Source organism: Bombus fervidus, chromosome 15, assembly GCF_041682495.2.
Source record: "Bombus fervidus isolate BK054 chromosome 15, iyBomFerv1, whole genome shotgun sequence".
Classification (NCBI taxonomy): Eukaryota; Metazoa; Arthropoda; class Insecta; order Hymenoptera; family Apidae; genus Bombus; species Bombus fervidus.
This window is the reverse complement of record NC_091531.1, coordinates 8,593,912-8,613,463: the sequence shown is the minus strand read 5'-3', so window position 1 is coordinate 8,613,463 and position 19,552 is coordinate 8,593,912. Positions and strand designations below refer to the sequence as shown.

The window sequence follows — 19,552 nt, the reverse complement described above, 5'->3', positions numbered from 1 at the left end:
CGTATGATTATCCATTCAATTTTAAGGTTATGTTTCGTTTCCTTCGTTACTCGTATCCCTTTCAAACATCGAAAGTATAAAAGTGTTCGCGTGGCTATAAAGAACAATTGCTTTCGAAAATCACGTTACCCCCTATCGAGCGAAAGTGTGCAAAGTTTAATAAGTACTACCATACGAGAGCAATGCTCAAGAACACAGCGCCCTACTTTGCACCCGCCGATATCATCTGTCTCGAGCAGATTCCAGCTTATGAAAAATATATTGGGTTAAACAGACTGTGAACGAAAAGAAAGAAGAAAAATATCAGGCTCGCAAACGAAGTATTATATGGTACTTTACGCAATTCCGTGGAAAGATGGATTATCAGCAGTGTTATACTAAACAGCAAGCATGATTTATTTACGAGCGTTCTGTTGAAGGAATTCAATGGTATACACCACTCTCGGTAATTTACCATATACCGTTATGACTTTTTCTTTACTTTTTAATCTGTCGATCTTCTAAGTTCTCTAATCAGTTCTAATAACGAAAATTACACGTGTGTTTGATCGACACGTGTTTATTCTGATCAAATTTCAAGTGTCAGTTGTTTGTTACACTGAAACTACTAGTGTTGCTGTTCGATTAACCGCATTCATCGGTTTCAAGCACTCAGGATCCATTAACATTCCCAGTTCCACATGGTGTAACGATACAAACATTCTCGAATTGCATAGTAAATTAGAACACAGAGGGAACGTAGATAGATGTGTCGTAATTTGAAAGCGAACGATACCAATCATCGTATCTGTTCTGTGTTTCGAGAATTGTCCTTGTTAGCGAAACGTAATTTTGAGAATGGAAGATTAATTCGAAGAGGTTATAAATCGTTCCACGCAAAGGATAAGGTTGTTGTAATTTTATTTCTCGGTTATCCCCAATTTTATCCTCGATTTTATTTTTTCTAGGAAATAAAAATTAATACTAAGAAGAATCGTTAATTTTATCGGAAGGATTAAGTCTCTTTTATAAGGATTTAAATTCTACGCAGATAGTTTCACATTTATTCGATTTTTCAATCTCTAGTCCGTTTTTCCTCTGATGCGAAGATACACGGTCTCTTATAGGACAGTTATGGGTAATTTTCATTATCAGATTGGCCAAGGTTGTAGCCACGCAGAGAGCTTCGGTTCTCGTCAGGTTGCCCAAGTTACACTGCGTTGGGCATGGTAAGTGTTTAGATAAATGACGCTTAAGCACTTTGCGTGCGCTGTTGGAAGTAAAGAGGGAAGCAGCGGATTAGGGGAAACAGCCGTGATTGTCCAATTTTCTGATTAGAGTGCATACCTGCATTATCTTCTAAATATAATTCCAATACTTTAATTATTAACCAAATGATCCTATTATCAACCAACTAACTTAAATCCTTCTCTCTGCAAGACGAATACTACACAACAATCATAAAACGAAAGTGCCACACTTGATCGGAAAAAAACTCTCTTTAACATGATCGGAAAAAACCTTCTTTAACATGATCGGAAAAAAGTTTCTTTAACACGATCGGAAAAGTGACCATAAATTCCATCGGCCTAATGCGGTTAATGAGAATGTTATCAGGTTGTTCTTGAAATTTGCTCACCACCACTCACCAATATTCAGAGTGAGCAGACGCTGCTTCTTGGGATGACCGATAGGTGGGTCGACGATGATGTAGCGGCATCTGTTGCGCCAGACTGGCGACACTATGCCGACGTAGGTACACATAATTCTCCAAATCCCACGGGTCGACATAGTGTCTGCTGGCACTTCCAGAGCTGTATGCGTCCCCGGAGCTACCAACGGAAGTAGAACGCTGAGAACCGATCGAATCCCAATATATTGACGACTCTACCGGCATTCTTATCTTTTGCTTTCTTCCTTTCAGTTTCTTCAGTATTTTGTCTTTGAGCAGAATTTTCGGTGGTATATTTGGAGAAATTCTGGCTTCTTCTTTTCGGCCTGTATCTTCAGTCTGTACTTTGTCCTTATTATTAAATGAGAAAGAATTTTGAATAGGAACAAGTCTGTGTATCGTTTTCGCTATTCAATAGAATTTTCTAGGGGAATTTTGAATACTCTTTATTCAGGTAGTCGTTACAACGTGATACTGTAGACCGAGAAAAAGAACAGAATCTACAGATTGGAAAAATCCAGGGTTGAATGAAAAATCAGCTACATGAAATTTGAATTTAATAGAACTCGTTCGTTCTAAAGATCAATAATTAAATTCTGTCAATTTGAATGAAAACAGTGGAGTACTCGATCCTTCTAGATGCAAATATCATTTATGTTACTGTATATCGATTATATATCAATTATCGGTAATAAAAACAATTTTTCTTCTAAAATCCATGACCAACTTTAAGATTGTAATACATAATACGTGATAGACAATATAATCGCCTAATTAGTTAATAATTGATCAAAATACTTAAGGCGTGAGAAAGCTAAAATAAGTTATACACTTTTGAAATAGGAAGGAAAGAACCTGTCAGTCACACGAAAACACCAGAAAACTACACACTTGACGGTCTCGAAGATTTAACTTCTGTTCGTTCGCGTTGTGTTCGTAACGATATCGAGATTATCCGTTTCCGGTCGGTCGAGGAGACGCATTGTGCACGGCACGAGCACGATTTCGCTTCTGGATCCGTTCGACTCCTCCTACTCCTCTTCTACTACCGGTAGCTAGCTCTCTTCGAATACAAGTGAAACCAAAGACTTTCACGCCTGCGCTACCCCACCTTCTTCTGAACCTGTTGCATCGCCTCGTTGCACCTGTAATCGTACATACGATTGCGTTTTTCGTCTACTCGAGACTGTGATAGTCGTGCTTTTGGACCACGTAAGCCATACATTTTCCAATAGTTTTCCTTACTAAAGCAAGTTTTCTATTTCGTAAGATTTCTTCTAATATAATAAGCTCTTCTCTACTATTCTTTTTTTCTTTTGTTTTGTGAATGAATTGCATAGAAGTTGAATAACCTATCTCAAGGAGCAGATAAAACGATTATGAAAATTTCAAGACGTTTTCACGCAATTCCTAAAATCGAAGTTGATGATAATCGCTGTATAACGAAAAAACTAATGGAATAATTAATTCGTGATTAATTAATGTAATAATTATTTGAATATCTGTGAATGTTTCCATTAAAGTTTCCAAAAAGGCACAGCCGTAAATCAATCAAAACTTAAACAAGCTACATTCAATGAATGTCGTTTCTGAAATGTATACGAACGAAAGAACCATCGAGACGACGTTCTTGCAGTGGCTCGTTATTTCTTTGAGCAGCAATTTAAACTTCCCATGCGTGCCACATGATTACGCAATAAACTTTCATCAGCCTTTTCAAGAAACGATCGTCAACGCGACTCGTTTAATTACACGTACGTAGACACGTGAACAGATACCTGTTGCTTGATACCCCAGGCGGGTCAATTAAATCGTATTACCGGCATGATTCTACGAAAAACACGATTGAGGAGAAATTACGTAATTACACGATCATAGAATTGAACATGTAAGACTATCGTAATAAAATACAATATTTCATCAAGCTTGACTAATTATAGATAATCTGAGCTAGTTTTATCGAGTTCGTTGTACTTCGTTCTCACGATTTAGGTTAGGTTTGGCGGGAAATTAATATAGCGGCGTCGATAGAGTTGTAGGCATTGTTTACGAGCATGTATACTGTTCGTTCATGATTATGATGTAAAGAGATTTAAAGACACGTACAATTTTTAACGTAACCAATAATTTGCAAGTTTTTAAGTCACCGTGATACGATATACAAATATCGTCTCATGTATTATTCATCGTCTTTAAATTAATCTTCGTAAAATATCCCACTTCATTCTCTCTCTCTCTCTCTCTCAATATCTTTGAAAATTTATTTTGAGCACCTCTGTTCTTGTAGACATTTAAAAGTATTGCTGCGTGCATTTGAAACATTTAAAAGTGCGGATATTTTTGCGAACGATGTCTGTAGAGTCTATAACACGCGTTAATAAGAGAAAAGGAAAATAAAGAAAGTGACGATAAAATCAGTATACAAAATATAATTAATCGATACATTTAATACAATCGAAGGTTCAATCAATCACAAGGCAGCTGTAAAACGTAATAACGCTATGATCACAAATGAACATCAGTGGGTACTAGATAAAAATTAATTAGAATTACAAAGTCGAACTGAAGGTTCTTTCGATAATCACAAATAAATAATCAAGGGAAATAGATTTCTTCGATTTTTTTTTTTTTTTTTGTCGGTCAGCTGATACATTTTGTCTCTTCAGGGACATTGGTGCGTATATCTAAGTTCTTTTTAAAAATTCAATTAGGATTTCAAAAATTACTATGGACGTTGTTTTGAATAAGTACTCTTGACTGTATAAAGCCCTTTTATTTTATTGGCCATATGTTACTGCTATCGACGAACAATAAAAAAAAAAAAAAAAAAAAAAATACAAAATTCTCCTTTAGAAAAATAAAAATAAAAGAGCAATCATCTTTATCTGCCTTTAATAGATTCGTCCCTGAAGAGATGTACCATGATGGCGTCCATAACAAAATACTCTTATTTTCCGCCCAAACTAGCGAACATTCACCAGGTTCCGGTCTATCGAAAACTGAAACTGGTAGAAAGCCGGAATCATCCTCTACTTTCCTTGATGCGTTCAACCGAACACCGACAATTTCCGTCTTTGTTCCTTTTTCGATCAGCCATCTTCCTGTTTCAACGTAAAGGTCTATACATCGATAGCACTCGGACGATTTTTTTTTATTAAAACATTAATCTCTCACGATTAACTGGGAAGAGCAGAATTTCTGAATATTTATATCTTAAATCCTCAAAATTCTGACGTAATTCTGTACTTTCATAGGTTAGATTCGGTTGGAAGATTCCTCCATTATTGTGTATGTGGCGTTTAAAATGTCTGCGTAGCCCGATGATATTTATGGAGAAATCTAGGCAAGCTTAAAGACGGTGAGAAATATTAGATAGTCATTATAGTAACATTGATATTGAACAACTATAGTGGTGGATTGTTTGGAAAGTTTCATTGTGTTTTTTCAAGTTTAACATGAATTTGAATAAATTCCAGTTGGAGTTTATATTTGATAATTAACTCTTTGTTTGATCATCTTTTCGTGGTATTTGGTCGTAAGAGGGATAATGCTTCATCAAGGTGGCGCTAGGGTTTTAGGCAAGCCAATCTGATTCGCTAATAATTGCCTGAAATTTGATCTGGTCTTTGCTCTTCGCTGTCTGCTAGAAAAATTCATGTTAGGAAAAGAGGAGAGATCTTTCGAAACATGACTGATTAAGTCAGTAGGCAGCGAAGAATTTTCGAAAGAAAATTTATTTATCGATTAGTGGATAAAATTTTAAATTTCTAAATTTTGAAACTTTTTTAAACTTTTCTACAGACTTTCCAAACAACGTTCAATAATAGTCAGAGTGGTAAAATATATAACAATAACTTTCTAGATTAAAGGCTCGTTAGTTAGAAATCTCCTCATCCACGAATCACTTAGATCCTATGAACCCATAGAAATCCTATAAACCCTAAAAACCCATCATAAGGTTTAGGGTTAGGTAGTATATATTTCGCTAACTTCAATTATGTGTTCCTTCAATTATATTCCATTAACATTAATTAACCATAATATATTGACCATGTAAATGAAAGAAATCCTGGATCTCAGGTCATTTACGTTTTATTGGCGATGTATCGAACATTTTTTTCGATCCATAACGGCAGCCATGACACACAAGCGTCCGCGTACATTTTAGGAAACATTGGATTAAAATAGGTTAGGAATCGGACATTGGATTTCAAGGAATTAATTAGAGAGCCTATCTCGCATGATTTTTCAAACACGAGTTATCTCATCTCGACTGAACTTTCGGTATCGCGATGGAATCGCGCGCTTTTGTATTTTCCTGCGCGCTCTGTGCACACCATGATCCAACTATATCGAAATGTCAGTCGATCAGGTAAGATGTGTTCGTGGAATGGAAATGGGAAACTCTGTCAGTGTCCTATTTTTATAGTTTCCTCGTTTATTATTTTTCTATTTTGTTAAAAACGGGTTGACTTAGAAAAATAATGACTTTTTAGGTTAAATTTGGAAAATAGCGATTAGGTGGCTTTTGTCGTATGACAGTCACAGTGTTTCCCGTTTTCATTGTACAACTTGTTTCTGTACAGAAAGGAATTTTCATAAATGTATAATAGTTTTTTTAATTATACACTTTTTTATGGATTAAGGATAAACCCTATTTTAACATTTTCCTTTAACATGAAATTGAAACGAACAACAATTCTTTCGAATTTCTATTGAACCTAAGAAATTTGTTGATGACAGAAAAATACACAAGAAATTAAATCTAGCATCAATTTCAATCAAATTGCAATTTTAAACGGAAGAAATCTGCTATTCTTAAAAATTGATTTGACCAGTAATCGATGACGTTTCAATTTATTGAAAATTTAATGCAAAGATCAATATCAAAGGAAACTATCAAATATGTAACTCCTTCCTGCACAGAAGAACACAACGGTAGTGAAAGTTAGGAGAAACGATCAAGCACACGTCCCAATTACACTCGAACGTCTTTTGAACTAATTGACCTCGCGCATTGGTCAGAAAAAGAAGAAAAAGGGAAAAAGGAATCGTATAATATTAACTCAGTCGCTAGAAACGGCTATGTACACTTCTCGTATTAGACGAGTATAACCTAGTCGGTATATCGCTAATTCTAAATAAGGACAACAAATCTTTCTCGTTCTCTCTCGCTTTCTTTCTATTTCTGAACGCTAGAGCCTTTAGTAATGCATATCACAGTTACAAAAATTCAACGCTTCTCGCTACTTGGCAATCTCTTTCCCCCCTGTATGCAGTATCAAATCGTTTTTATACACATATACATTTACAGTAGCTCATCAAAATATTCGATCGCTCGTAGAAATCTTCCTATATATATTATGTAATAATATGTATAAATTTCATTAGCGTTGCAATGAGACGGGAGATTGGTTTCAAAATCATTACGGACTTGACCAACATAGCCACGATTTCTCATTATAATGCTAATAAAATTTCAAAATTATGCAAGGTGAGACGGTAAACATAGTACAATCGAGCAGGGGCTGATTCTACATGAAAAAATAAGTCGAAAATGTAGAATGCAATTTTTTCATACGATGCTTCGTTTCCGAAAAAATCAAGCTTGAAAATTTGTCGGATGTGCTCTAACTTGACCACATACCGCGCAAGTATGAGTAAGTAATCAATACGAGATTATTATACACGCGGAAATACTTTCGAAACTTTTCCGTTCAATGCCTCATTTCGAAGAAAATAATGTTTGAATAGGTTTACTTGAAAACGAATTGGTCTGGCGTGTACCCGAGCACGCGTGACACATTTTCTAATTTACTTTTCTCGGAAATGCAGTTTCTTCATTTTTGCCTTATTTTCAAATGCATTTTAAAGCCCGATAAATGTCGATTATTTATCCTTGTTCAGACCGGAATTAGATCTACTTGGAAAATTTTCAAACTCGATTTTCTCGAAAAAGAAAAATGAAGAAATGTTATCCCGAGATTTTTCCTTATTTTTTTTCCACGTAGAATGGCTCCTTACCCGATTCTATTATGATTACCTAACCCCAACCTAAACTCAACCTAACCGCCGCACCCCCTGTATAGCATATATATAATATATATATATATATATATATATATATATATATATATATATCAAAGTTTTCTACGATAAGTATGCAAACACTTTCGTGAGTCACTGTATTTCTATCGGACTCGAACGCTTTCGTCAGCCACGATTGCATTGCTTTTACTCGACAACCATGTGTACGTTTAAGGCTAGAACTATGCCAGACCCGAGACAGTTTTTGCTCCAACTGTCAGCTAAGCTGGCTTTGTGTGTCGATCGTGCAATTCGAATTGACAGAATGTTGCTTGCACAGAATTGTGCCACTCAGGAATTCTCTATGTGCTTCTGGATTTGGTCAGTTGGACCCGAAGCTCTTTGCAATGATAATTGGTCCTTGCTAAACTCTTAGAACTTGTTATACAATAGAATCTTCATTTATTCAAAGATATGAAATAATATTAACACGATGACGATTTGCGGAGCGACACTAGCGCCGTGAGAGCGTCAACTTCATTTTACTTAATTTTAGAGTTTGCCTCGTTTCAATTCGTATATCGTGTTTCACGTACGAAGATCACGACTGGGCCATTCTCAGGAGGTCGCGTTCATCAACTTCATAAATTGAAATGTACAGATAAGTGTCCATGTTTAAATTTATCTTAGAATTGATTCTTATTTGTACAATTTTCTTGCAATGCAAATCTACAAAAACTTGTAGTTGTTTAATTGGCGGACCAAACGAAACTTAGATCGTCAAAAGATATAATCTTTAAAGAAATGACGTGTCCTTTGTTTATTCACCATCAGTTAATAAATTATGGTACAAGAAATTATGGAATTATGCTTCGTTTGAACGACAGAAACTAAAGTATAATTTGTTAAATTATTTTAAATGAAATTATTGTGCAAGAGAGTCCAATAATCATCAAGCTAAAATTCTTCTTTTCTAACAGAATGATTTAATTGTTCTTGCGACAAATGAATTTTTCGTCTAGTCATCGATGACACTATCGATTGAAATTTCTCTGCTATTTCCTTGTGGAATTCGATCATAAGAAGTCAGGCGCTTACAAGCACTTTCACAGTGATACTGTCATAAATATTCATGAAATAACAGCCATGGAAAAGTTCCCATTTTTTTTCACGGAATTCACAGAGCTTATATGGAACACATATGGCTTTTCTGTGAGATTTACTTGCGGCCACGTAAATCTATTTGCACACAAGCAATTGTTGACGAGAAGAGCTTCAGATTCCAACTGAAATGGTCGAATATAGTAACCGTTTAAGTCTTATGACCACTTTATTCATTTATGGTGCAAATATAGAGAGATGTGTTTTTGTTTGTTCTTTGAGGAATGTTTATACAAATTACTTAGGTAAATATATAAATTCCAATTGTTCATGCATATAATTTTCTTTACTTTGATAGATCTTGTCTAAATTCAATTTAGTTTAATTTGTAATTATCAATTAGTATACAAATTTAAGAAACATTCTATAATCTTAGTGCTTTGAGAGAAGTGGAGATTGGTTTAAAAATATCTTGATTTAGATTGCAGCTTTAGAAAATTATTCTCTCTTTATTTCAATTATTGCTTTAACTGCTGTAACGAATGCCCTACTCACTTTTGACATTCTCTATATTTTTGCATATTGGATACAGCGTGTGAGTTTTTCAATTTTCCATAAATGCATGAACATTCACAATCTTAGGAAGACTCTCTTTATAAATAAAGATACAAATCTTTTTACTAGCTTCGCTAATTAAATCCTCTTAAAAATACAGGATTCATTAGAATATTTGATTTATTCAAAATATGGAAGAATACTTTCATGGCATGAAAATTACACCATAAATAAATAACATGTTCATAAATCCATTGAAACTTTTTTATACAAACAATGAATACGTTTACATAAAAAAGATCTTGAGTATTCTAACACAAAGAGTATCGATTTTTTTACAATACTTCAAAAATTAATTAAATTTTCCTTCTTTATGAAAATTACTCATTTAAAAAATCACTGTTGAACGATACTTTTACAGAATAAAATAAACAATATATAAATCACATATATACTTTCTGTTTGATAAGAAGCACATATCCTAAAAACTATGTGACTCGAACATTCTCCAAAAAAAAAAAAAAAAAAAAAAAAAGAAGAAGAAGAAGAAGAAGAAGAAGGAGAAGGAAAGAAACTTACTTTCATCCCCAGCCATCCTTCTTGTCGTAAAGCATTCTGCGTCGATGTTGCAGTTACACGCTGGCTCAAACAGTAACAATTTTATTTTCTACTTTCGGAGATACGATTCGCTACGGTAGCTCAGGCAATTTTTCTTTATTTCTTTTCTAATTTCTGGAATGCAACTTGTGCTCCTTCGGTTTTACCAAATTATAAAATAAGAGGGGAGTAAAAATAAAAGAGAGAAAAAAGTAGAAAAATATCAATACTCATTCCCTTCTCGGAAATTATTTTATAATCTTTCATAGAGCCTCGAAAAATTTTAAATATCCTATATCCGTCTCATAATTATGAAACCAGCCCGAAAATGTTCTCTTTCATATAATATTTCTACAAATTCATATTTTCATAAAAATAATTTAAAAAATAAGATTCCGGTAGAAGATTGTTTTCTTTTTCTATTAAATAATACAAAGAGCGCGAATTAATAATAAAAAGGAGATAAAAAAAGATAATAAACGGTTTAATATTATAAAAAATTTGAATTTATAGAATTTGGTATTTTAGGCTGGCTTTACGTTTATGAGACACGGTATCATAGTCTTAAGAAGATGTCTTTTTCAGGAGACAATTAATTATACTCGGAGCCCGTAGCCTCGTTTTACGCATTGTATGGCTATCGTTTATAAATACATATACCTATATTTACTGCTATAGTTACTTTACAATATCTTCAATAAGAGCGCGCTCGCTTTTAATATCTGGCTTCATTTGACCTGATCTAACAAAAGGGAAGCCGCTAAATCTACATCGTATTCAGTCTGCTTCAGAGCACCCTCGCACTGTTGTCGATCTGCCAAGCCCAATCTGAAATTACAATAATTGATTGCGTCATTTTCAGAACGTTCAGCTTCATTGCACAATTTGAAAACCCATGATATTTTATCCCAATAGGTTACCGAACAGGCAATCCATTAACATAGAAATTTTATCCAAAAAGGGTTTTTTGATTAATTTATATAATTGAACTGCGCTTTTTAGCATTATGGTTATGAGAAGAAATCCGAAGGATTTACAGCACAACGATAAAGTCTTTCCTTGCCTACGGTAATCTTCTTTACGAGATTGAGATAAGCTATATTTATTTTGTGTCACCGAGTGGTCCTTAATGGATTAACTGAAATAGTATAATATAACAAAAAGGTTTCCATTTTTGCTTCCATATAATATATGTACACTGCTGCCCGAAAAATGGCAGTCGGTTTTTCAAATATGGCTGCACTAGATTCACAATTGTGGTACTTTCATAATACATAAATTTTTAATTTCTAAAACACACAATGATTTCAAACTTTTGGTCTATAGCCCATTTAGCGTGAAACTTATACGATCAAGAACTTTCCGTGGATATTTATTTGGAGAAATTTCGGGAGATCTACAAATAGATAGCAATCAAAGCATTTCTTATATCTTGTTCGATAAAGTTTCACGAATTCTACGATTCAACAAATATCGAAAGTATCTTTTATATGTGGTTGGAATATATACTCGAAAGATTTTGACATCAACGTGATAATTAGTTAAAAAGTGAAAGGAATATTAAACAGTACTTTCTCAGAGAAAAGACAGACGTGCTGAAATTCTAACCTTTCTTTTCGAAACGTTACGACCTGTTTGAATACCGGAAATTATGTAAATAACTCGATTAAAGAAATATATATAATTTTCGAATTAAATATAAGAAATCGCATTCATAAAGTGGATTATGGATGACATTCAATAGGAATAGAAGCTACTCTTATATCCAAGATCAGTTAAAAAAAGAAAACACGCTGAGTCTGCCTTTAACCTACAAGACACTAAGACTGTTGACCACAAGCTACGTATAATGTTTCAATGTCTTGCTTTAGAATAACACGATATATAAATCCATGAGAAAACCATGAAACAAGGAGTTAAAGAAGGGAAAACGACAGATAAAATATTGTAATTTTACTAATACCAATTTCAGAAACCAAAAGATAATAAAAATTGTACTAACTTAACCCAAATTTAATTTAAAATTGACCCACGTCCAATTAACTCCTTGCCATACCATTAAACTCGAAAGAATCGAAAACCCAAACGTTTCGCCCGAATGGTCGGGGAAAGAGCCGAAGCGACGGAACTTGAAACATGAGATCGTGCGACTGAGTGTGTAGATAGCCGCGCCCGTGTTTACAAAAAAGACACCATTCGATACATTCATACTTGACCGAGCGAGAGTCGTGATATTCGCGTTTAACATGAAATTAGACCATGAGCCTGACTCGTGATATTCAGGTTTGGCTCGAAATTCTCATCACGACTCGGACTCGTAATAGTATGGCAAGGGGTTAAAATTTAATCCAAACCTAAGCCAAGCCAGAAAATAATAAAAATTGTACAGATTCGAAAAAATCCTTCAAATCCGCATCTCTCTTCTCATTAATTTCCCCAAATTCGCAAAACCATCCAACCAATAATTCAAATTAATTTCAAACTTACCTAAAGAGGGACTCGATCTTCGCCTGCCTGTCTTTCAGGATTTGTTTGGCCGCTTGATTAGTGTCCCAGCCAGTTGCCTGTAGCGCGGTGAGTATTTCCTGTTGTGATGCGTCAGCTGCCTCTCTCTGCACCTTCATTACTTTGTTCGCTCGAAATTCATCGTTGAGGGACATGACCAGCTGTTGAGAGGCCGCGGTCAATGGGGGGCTGACACCAGAGGGGTACGCAGACGTGGAGGGGGCTAATTGAGTATTAACGACCGTCTCTGTCATCTGAGGAGGCAGACATCTAGTCGAGGATGCTTGCAGCGTCATGGCGCCCTCTTGAGGCTGGTTAGTGTGCGTGAGCTGAAGTAGATTGGGACTGTTAGCCAAATTGCTAGCTAAATTGGACTTCATTGCAGTCTGGCCTTGTCCAAGATCGTTTTGAACCGATTTCATTGGACTCCACGTTGCTGGAGGCGGAGGATTGTATACCGGAGGCTGCTTCAGGTGAGGACTAAAGTCACAGGGGTGACCTTGACCAAAAATATTCCTCGTAGACTGACCAGAACGAGCCTGGGAGCTGGCTGCAGCTCCCTCCAAGTAGTGACTATGACTTAGATTGCTGGCTGAATCACCTGCACCCGATGTACTAGCTGCATAATAGTTTCTTAGAATATTCTGCTGCACTGTCTTGTTATATAGCGTGTTAAACTCGTTTTGAGACAGTTGGTCTAGATTTGGTACAGTCTGTTTCAACTCTGCGTACACTTGTTCAGAAAATACCACATTTGGAGGCTTTGAAACGTTACTGGAGTGTGCTTGATGAAGATCATTTTGAATCTGCGTTATCCCATGACTGCCAGTTGGTAATGTGGGATTTGGAAAGTGGCTAGCCTGGTTTGCCGTCGGTAGCGAGTTCTGTGCGTGGTTAAAGGTTGGCTTGGACACGTTGCTAGGAGCTATTTGCAACAGATTCAGATTACCCTGAGCAGTACCATAGGCACTATGCTGCTGAGCTTGAGACTGCTGCCAGATTTGACCCACCATCTGTTCTGTTGCCGTTTCTAAGCGTTGTTCAGGCTGCGACCTGGGAGGCTGCTGTATGTTCGTACTCTTCGATGACCAGGAATTCTGAACCTTGCTAGGTAGATTGGTGCTTCTATAGTCCATCTGAGGAGACTTACGTTTGATAGTCTGAGGTGGAGGCCTTAATGCTGGAATTGTACTATCTTGTAATTTATTAACAGACGCATACGGATCAGACGAATCTGGATTCTGTTGGCTGGTGATCATGTTCTTGCTCGCTTCTTTTTCACCTAAATGCTTCTCCAGCTCAGCTAGGAAAGTAGGGTCCAACTTTTTAGGAGAAACGTTGCAAGAATTAATTGTTAGCTCGTTCAAACTTTGGGCCAAGTCGTGATTCGATTTTGGTTTCGGAGGACTCTCGTTGGGAGCCACAGGTGGAGGAGGAGGCGCGTCGGAGCTTTGCAAGTTCCGACTAGAGACATTCACGTATGTCTGACCTTCGCTTTGCATATCCTCGGGCCAATTAGACCAATTCGCCATAGGTGGACTAGGCTTATCGATCTCGCTATAATGATTCTGACTATACGCATTACTTTCCTCCGTGTCCACGTTCACGTTCAAATTGATACTATCGTTTCTACTCTCCTTGCTCAGATTAAGGGAATAATGGTTCACATCTGAGCCGGACTCTGGTGTGAAATAATTTGTACTGTCCTGGCTGCTACCGCCAACGTCCTGATTTTGTACGTTTCCGTACGTTTGCGTCTTGAAATACCTACTACTCACGTCGGAGGGAACATGACTGTAATATCTCGAATGAGGCAGCTTCATAAACACCGAGGAAGTATCGAACGGATCCGAATAAGCCGGGTCGACGTTGCCAGGGAAGTTGGCATAAGTTCGAGGATCCTCGTCCTGCCAACTCGTCTGTTGTTGCCGTTCCAAATCGTCGATTGGCTCGTCGAGGATATTGACGACTCGTCGACAGGCAGTGTCCGATTGCGCCTCACTCGTGTTCACCATCTCCTCAGGGGACAGATCTATCAAACTGCCCTCCTGACTGCCACTAGGAACAGAGGCGTTCAACGTTTTCACAGGACTAGCTCCGATATCATTCTGTAATTTTGTATAATTGAACTGTTTTCGCGATCTTGGTGTACCGCAGTATTTATCCTTCACGAGACTATCTGGAGGAACAGTTACTCCAACGACGTCAGGTGGCTCCATAGGATTTCGAAGATACACGTCGTCGATGTAAATAGGACTACCCCAACTTTTACCAAAAGGTGCACCATGACCAGTATGGATAAAAGAATTCTCCAGTGGCTTGCTGATGTCCTCACGCTGTTTCCGTCTCATAGGATCGACAAAACAACGAGGGAAAAGCCCAATTTGAAAACTTCGCTGGTTCTGACCCTTCCACCAATAATTCTCCGGCCGTCCGTCTAAAATGACTATCTGATCACCCTGCTCTATGGTCATTTTGCCAGCCATCGTGAAGTGACTGATCGCTTTCATCACAGTTGGCACCATTCCTGTGAGAGAAGATTTTAGAGAAGCGAAGGTTGGTCGTTCTGAAGGCTCCCTAGCCCAGCAACGAAGCATTAATTGGTACATATCTGGTGGTGTTGCTTCTGGTTCGTGTAATCGTTCACCATCCTTGTCTATTTTTCGAAGAATCTCTGATCCTTTTAAACCTATCCACGGCTCTTCACCAAACGTTAACATTTCCCACAATGTCACACCAAACATCCACACATCTGACGCGTGACTGAATTTACGCGCTTTCAAAGATTCTGGAGCACACCAAGGAAACGGCACTTTTTTATGTTCAGTCATCACATAACAGTCTTCTTGTTGCGGCAGTGCTCGCATTAGGCCAAAATCACCGATCTTCACTTTGTCCACTGAACTTAGAAGAACGTTCCTACAAGCTAAGTCGCGGTGCAGAAAACGTTTCGCTTCTAAGTATGCCATACCCGTGACCACTTGCAAAGCGTAGTTACACAACGTTAATACTGAAATTTGACTGCACTGTTTTCGAAGATAATCGAGCAGGGCACCCAGAGGGGCTAGTTCTGTCACCATCATCATCGGTTGTGATAATACTACTCCATATAACCTGGAAAAAAATTTATTTATTCAATTAATATTGTCAAATTATTTTACTTTATTGGTAGACTGTGAATTTTTATGCATTTATTAAAGATTTGTAGCGGCCCATGGCCGCAAACGCCATCGCAAACGCCCGTGAAACGCCATCTGAGGACAGGACGTCGTAAACGAATAAATCCTGAGACTTACTAAAAAACCCATGGGCCTTCGAAGAGAAAATTTATTATTTTATTGCCTACGGGTTTTTCCATCCCCACCTCGGAAGGAAATTCTCTCTTTCGAGGACCTCGGAACCCTATAAAAAGGGGAACGAGGAAAAGAGCTCGGGATAGTCGTTTATAGTCGCTGATAGTCGCACGGTTAGTCAGTCAGACAGATAGCCACGGTTAGTTGGTAGCGAGTCTGTATCGAGTTTATATTAATTCTGTATCGACATCGTCTGAGCTCGACGTGTATCATGTTACGATCTAAAACGACGCGCATTCGATATCGAAATAAACATTGTTTAAGTTAAACACCGGAGTACTTTAATAACACTCAACACGTCCTACACCTTAAATTTAATATATAAAATATTTCAAGTATATCACTCGTTACAAACAAATCTTTGTCTAGGTTCTATTTTTTAAATTATGTTTATAAAAACATTAATCTACATAAGAATCCACAGTCTATTTTCAAAGATATGTACCTAATGAGATTGTGATGATCCAACGTGTGCATTGCTTGAACTTCTGCCACAAAATCTTCGATAACATTTGGCTGAGTCAGAGCATCCGCCTTCAGAACTTTTACAGCAACTGGTAATATCCTACCAGAAGGAGAAGTCCATTGTCCACGTCTCACTACACCAAAACTACCATCACCCAGTTTATCAGACAGTGTCACATCTTTATCTTGAATGAGACATGTTAGCACTGATGAACCTTCAACTGGTTGAGAAGATCTTTTATTGCTTTTTGCGCTACTGCCAGGCCTGATCTTGGTCATCAAGCTTTTCTTCCATTGTGTGGTTCTCTTTTTCTTCACTGCTTCTAGTAATCTTCTAATACCTGGCTTTCCTAATCCTATCTGTTCGAGATCTTCCGGTTGTACATGGTCAAAGTGGTGTAGTCGAGTGACTTGTAGGTCATCTCTTATTCTGGTGAAAAACTGTGAAAGTTGAACATCGTGCAACAGTTCTTGCAGCCATTCTGTACCCTCATCATCTGCCATGTTCAATTATTCTAATACCCTGAAAGGAAGAAAAATGGATTATAACGTTTGTTTATGTAAATACACAAAGAATAAATGAACTTGGACATGAAACTGAATATAATTACCATAATTGGCACATAAAAAATAAACGAAAGAAACATAGTACAAGGAAATGATTTATTTATTCATAAATTACAATATTAATACAAGGATCAATTCAGTGGTAGGAGAAAAACAATTACTCAATAATGTTGAGTTGGTTTATTTTTATTTCCACACAATGGATACATATGAGACAATTAGTAACAGAGGCTTACGTAGGTATATAGAATGATACAAATATGTTATTTATCATTCATTTTTGCCTCTCCTTGAACAGGAAATGAGATAATGTTTAGTCACAAGGAGAAGAGTTGTTGGCACATGCCATGCCATGCATTGCTTTGTGCGCACAAAAAAGCCTGGCATAAATACTAGATCACACCAGACGTACCAGATTAATGCTTTTACGATGGTGAGCTTTCATGCAGGATAGGAAAGAATCTCAATCATGCAAGATGTATATTCTCTGCCTTTCTAAACTATTTTTAAAAATAATTCAAGGCTATGATAGGTCAGAAATAAAAACACTAGGACCCTCTTGCAAAGTTATTTACTAATTGATATGTTATAAATTTCTATTGCAATCTTATATTGAATAAGACAATCAGCTGATACTTGTAGAATATTAATTACTTCATTACCAAATTTATTATCATTATACAAATCGTTTTAAAAAGAATAACTTATAACATTTCATTAATAATATTAGTAAATGTACACAAAGGGTTCATGTAATTAATTTCAAAATAAAAATAAGAAGGAAGAATGCGTTAAAAACAAAAAACGCGAACCACAACAAATTAAAAAAAAAAACACTACGTGCGTCGATTAAAGTAGAAACATGTTAGATTCTCAAAGATAAGAAAAGAAAAAATGAGATAAGTAGATATGGTCCTGAGGGGGTAAAAACATCGATTACCTTTCGATGGAGGAAAACAGTTTGGAGAGCAGTTAGATTTCCATTCCGCGAGCGCGTATGTTCGTCGGAACGTGAATCTGTTTACCGTCACTCGTTGCATGTGCAACGCGGGGAAATCCTATATGAAATTGGACAGCGGCGAAATTTGAGCGGAATCATCGCCACTCGAGCATCCTCGGCATTTTTCTCCCTCTCTGTTTCTCGCTGTCTCTCTCTCCCTCTCCCTCTCTCTCTCTCTCTTGCCCCCTACCAGGCTGTTGTTGCACCGCGAACGAAACGCACACGATGAGATGCACGCACGATCAAAGAGGAAGGCGGTCAGAAAGCGGCGAAGAGCCCGCGACAACGTTCGCTTCGTCGGAATTCCGATTGCACGACGTCCAACAGACTTTCACCGTATGAATTTCTCACGCAACGCATTGTTATGTACTCGACCAACTCCGTACGGTTTAACCTAAAACATGCGCGCGATTTTTCCCACTTGAACCGAGACGATTCTTAAACGAAATGATCGACACGAGTTTCGGTGCCCGCTATATATTGTATACATCGTACTTCCTCTTATTCGACGGGTTTTCGAATTGAAATTCACGTTCGAAGAAGGAACGAGCAACCTATCTACCTGACAAAACACAGGGTCGCTTACTGCCATGGAACATGCAACGATGCAACGAAGTTCTCGTTGACGAGATGGCGCCATGTATCACGTTGCAGAAATCGATCCATTAAATTATACACCAGAATGTTTGATATTTTGATTGAGAAGTTTGCACGAGTTTTTGTAAATGGTTTTAGTTTTTAGAATTTGTAGAGAAGTGGAAGATTATTTGGAAATTTTGTGGAAATTTTTGGAAGTGAAGTTTACAGACACTTTGAGAGCAGGGAAAGTTACTAGATAGAGCAGCGTGGTGCTATAACAACACGAAGGGCGCGCGAATGTTCAAATACTTGCGTTGATTATAGGGTGTTTAATCTTATCTTAAAACTATTTTTGTTTTTCATTTACAGAGTGTGTAATACATTTTTGTAAATTTTCTTTCTTTTTAACATTTATTTATATGATAGCAGGAGAATGGCAGAAATGTACAAACATGTTATTTTTCTATAGTAAAAAGTTACGTAATTTACGGATAATGGCCTTTTAATTATTGTGAAGAAGGTTCGAGACTTTAAAAGGAAAGTATATAAATTAAATTTTAGTTTTGTTGAAAAATTAAAGTTATAGCGTAAAGAATATAAAAATATGACATTGATGATTTTCGTGAATATAGTATAATATAAATTTCGCGATAAGTAAATTATCACTGGAAATTATATTTCATTACTTTTAATGAATGATTTTTAATGAATATTATATATTTATTTTTGTTTATTGTAAACTTACCTCAATTAGCCATTATTTTAGTGTTTTAATTAGATAACTGGTACTACGTTATATTATTAGACTTTAATATTAACCCATTTTCTCAAGGAAAACTTGGACATATATACATCGATAGAGATAACAAACTTATCAGTAATAATGTGCGCAAAAGCATTGAGTAACATAGATTTCACGGAATATATTGAAGCTAAGACGCAAAACTCTTACTATTTATAATGACAACAAAATTACAGATGTTGTGAGAATTTTTAAAGATTTCAGTTCGTTCGAAGATTTGTTTTAGATCTGATTTGTTGTAATTTTATATCTGTGTAAGTTGAGAAGAAATTTTTTACTTTTGAAAGATATTGGTACGATGTTTCAACAGGTTGTTTCAGAAACACTGCATGCAGAAGAGTATCCTTCTT

At 36.5% G+C, this 19,552-nt stretch overlaps 2 protein-coding genes across 7 annotated transcripts in view; both read right to left on the bottom strand.

Moving 5' to 3' along the window:
• The window catches only part of LOC139994760 (uncharacterized), a 9,399-nt gene extending 7,082 nt beyond the window's left edge, over positions 1 to 2,317 (bottom strand). The window contains exon 1 of the mRNA XM_072017702.2: positions 1,629 to 2,317. Coding sequence (XP_071873803.1) covers positions 1,629 to 1,876 — 248 coding nt within the window. The 5' untranslated portion in view covers positions 1,877 to 2,317. The remainder of the gene's footprint in view (positions 1 to 1,628) is intronic.
• On the bottom strand, positions 2,084 to 19,552 carry Ack (activated Cdc42 kinase). Of its 6 annotated transcripts, none has more exons than XR_011801710.1 (6): positions 17,762 to 18,688; positions 16,235 to 16,777; positions 12,419 to 15,550; positions 9,914 to 10,759; positions 2,482 to 2,796; positions 2,084 to 2,151 (listed from the first exon to the last, which is right to left on the bottom strand). XR_011801710.1 is itself a non-coding variant. In XM_072017668.1 (4 exons), the coding sequence occupies exons 2-4, from the start codon at positions 16,756 to 16,758 to the stop codon at positions 10,660 to 10,662; spliced, it is 3,756 nt and encodes a 1,251-aa protein (XP_071873769.1). In that variant the 5' UTR covers positions 16,759 to 16,777; positions 17,762 to 18,688; the 3' UTR covers positions 8,347 to 10,659. The 6 variants fall into 6 exon arrangements, 1 of the variants encoding a protein (XP_071873769.1); XR_011801711.1 differs by having other exon boundaries at positions 2,507 to 2,796; XR_011801709.1 differs by lacking the exon at positions 17,762 to 18,688 and adding an exon at positions 19,146 to 19,552 and having other exon boundaries at positions 2,084 to 2,796.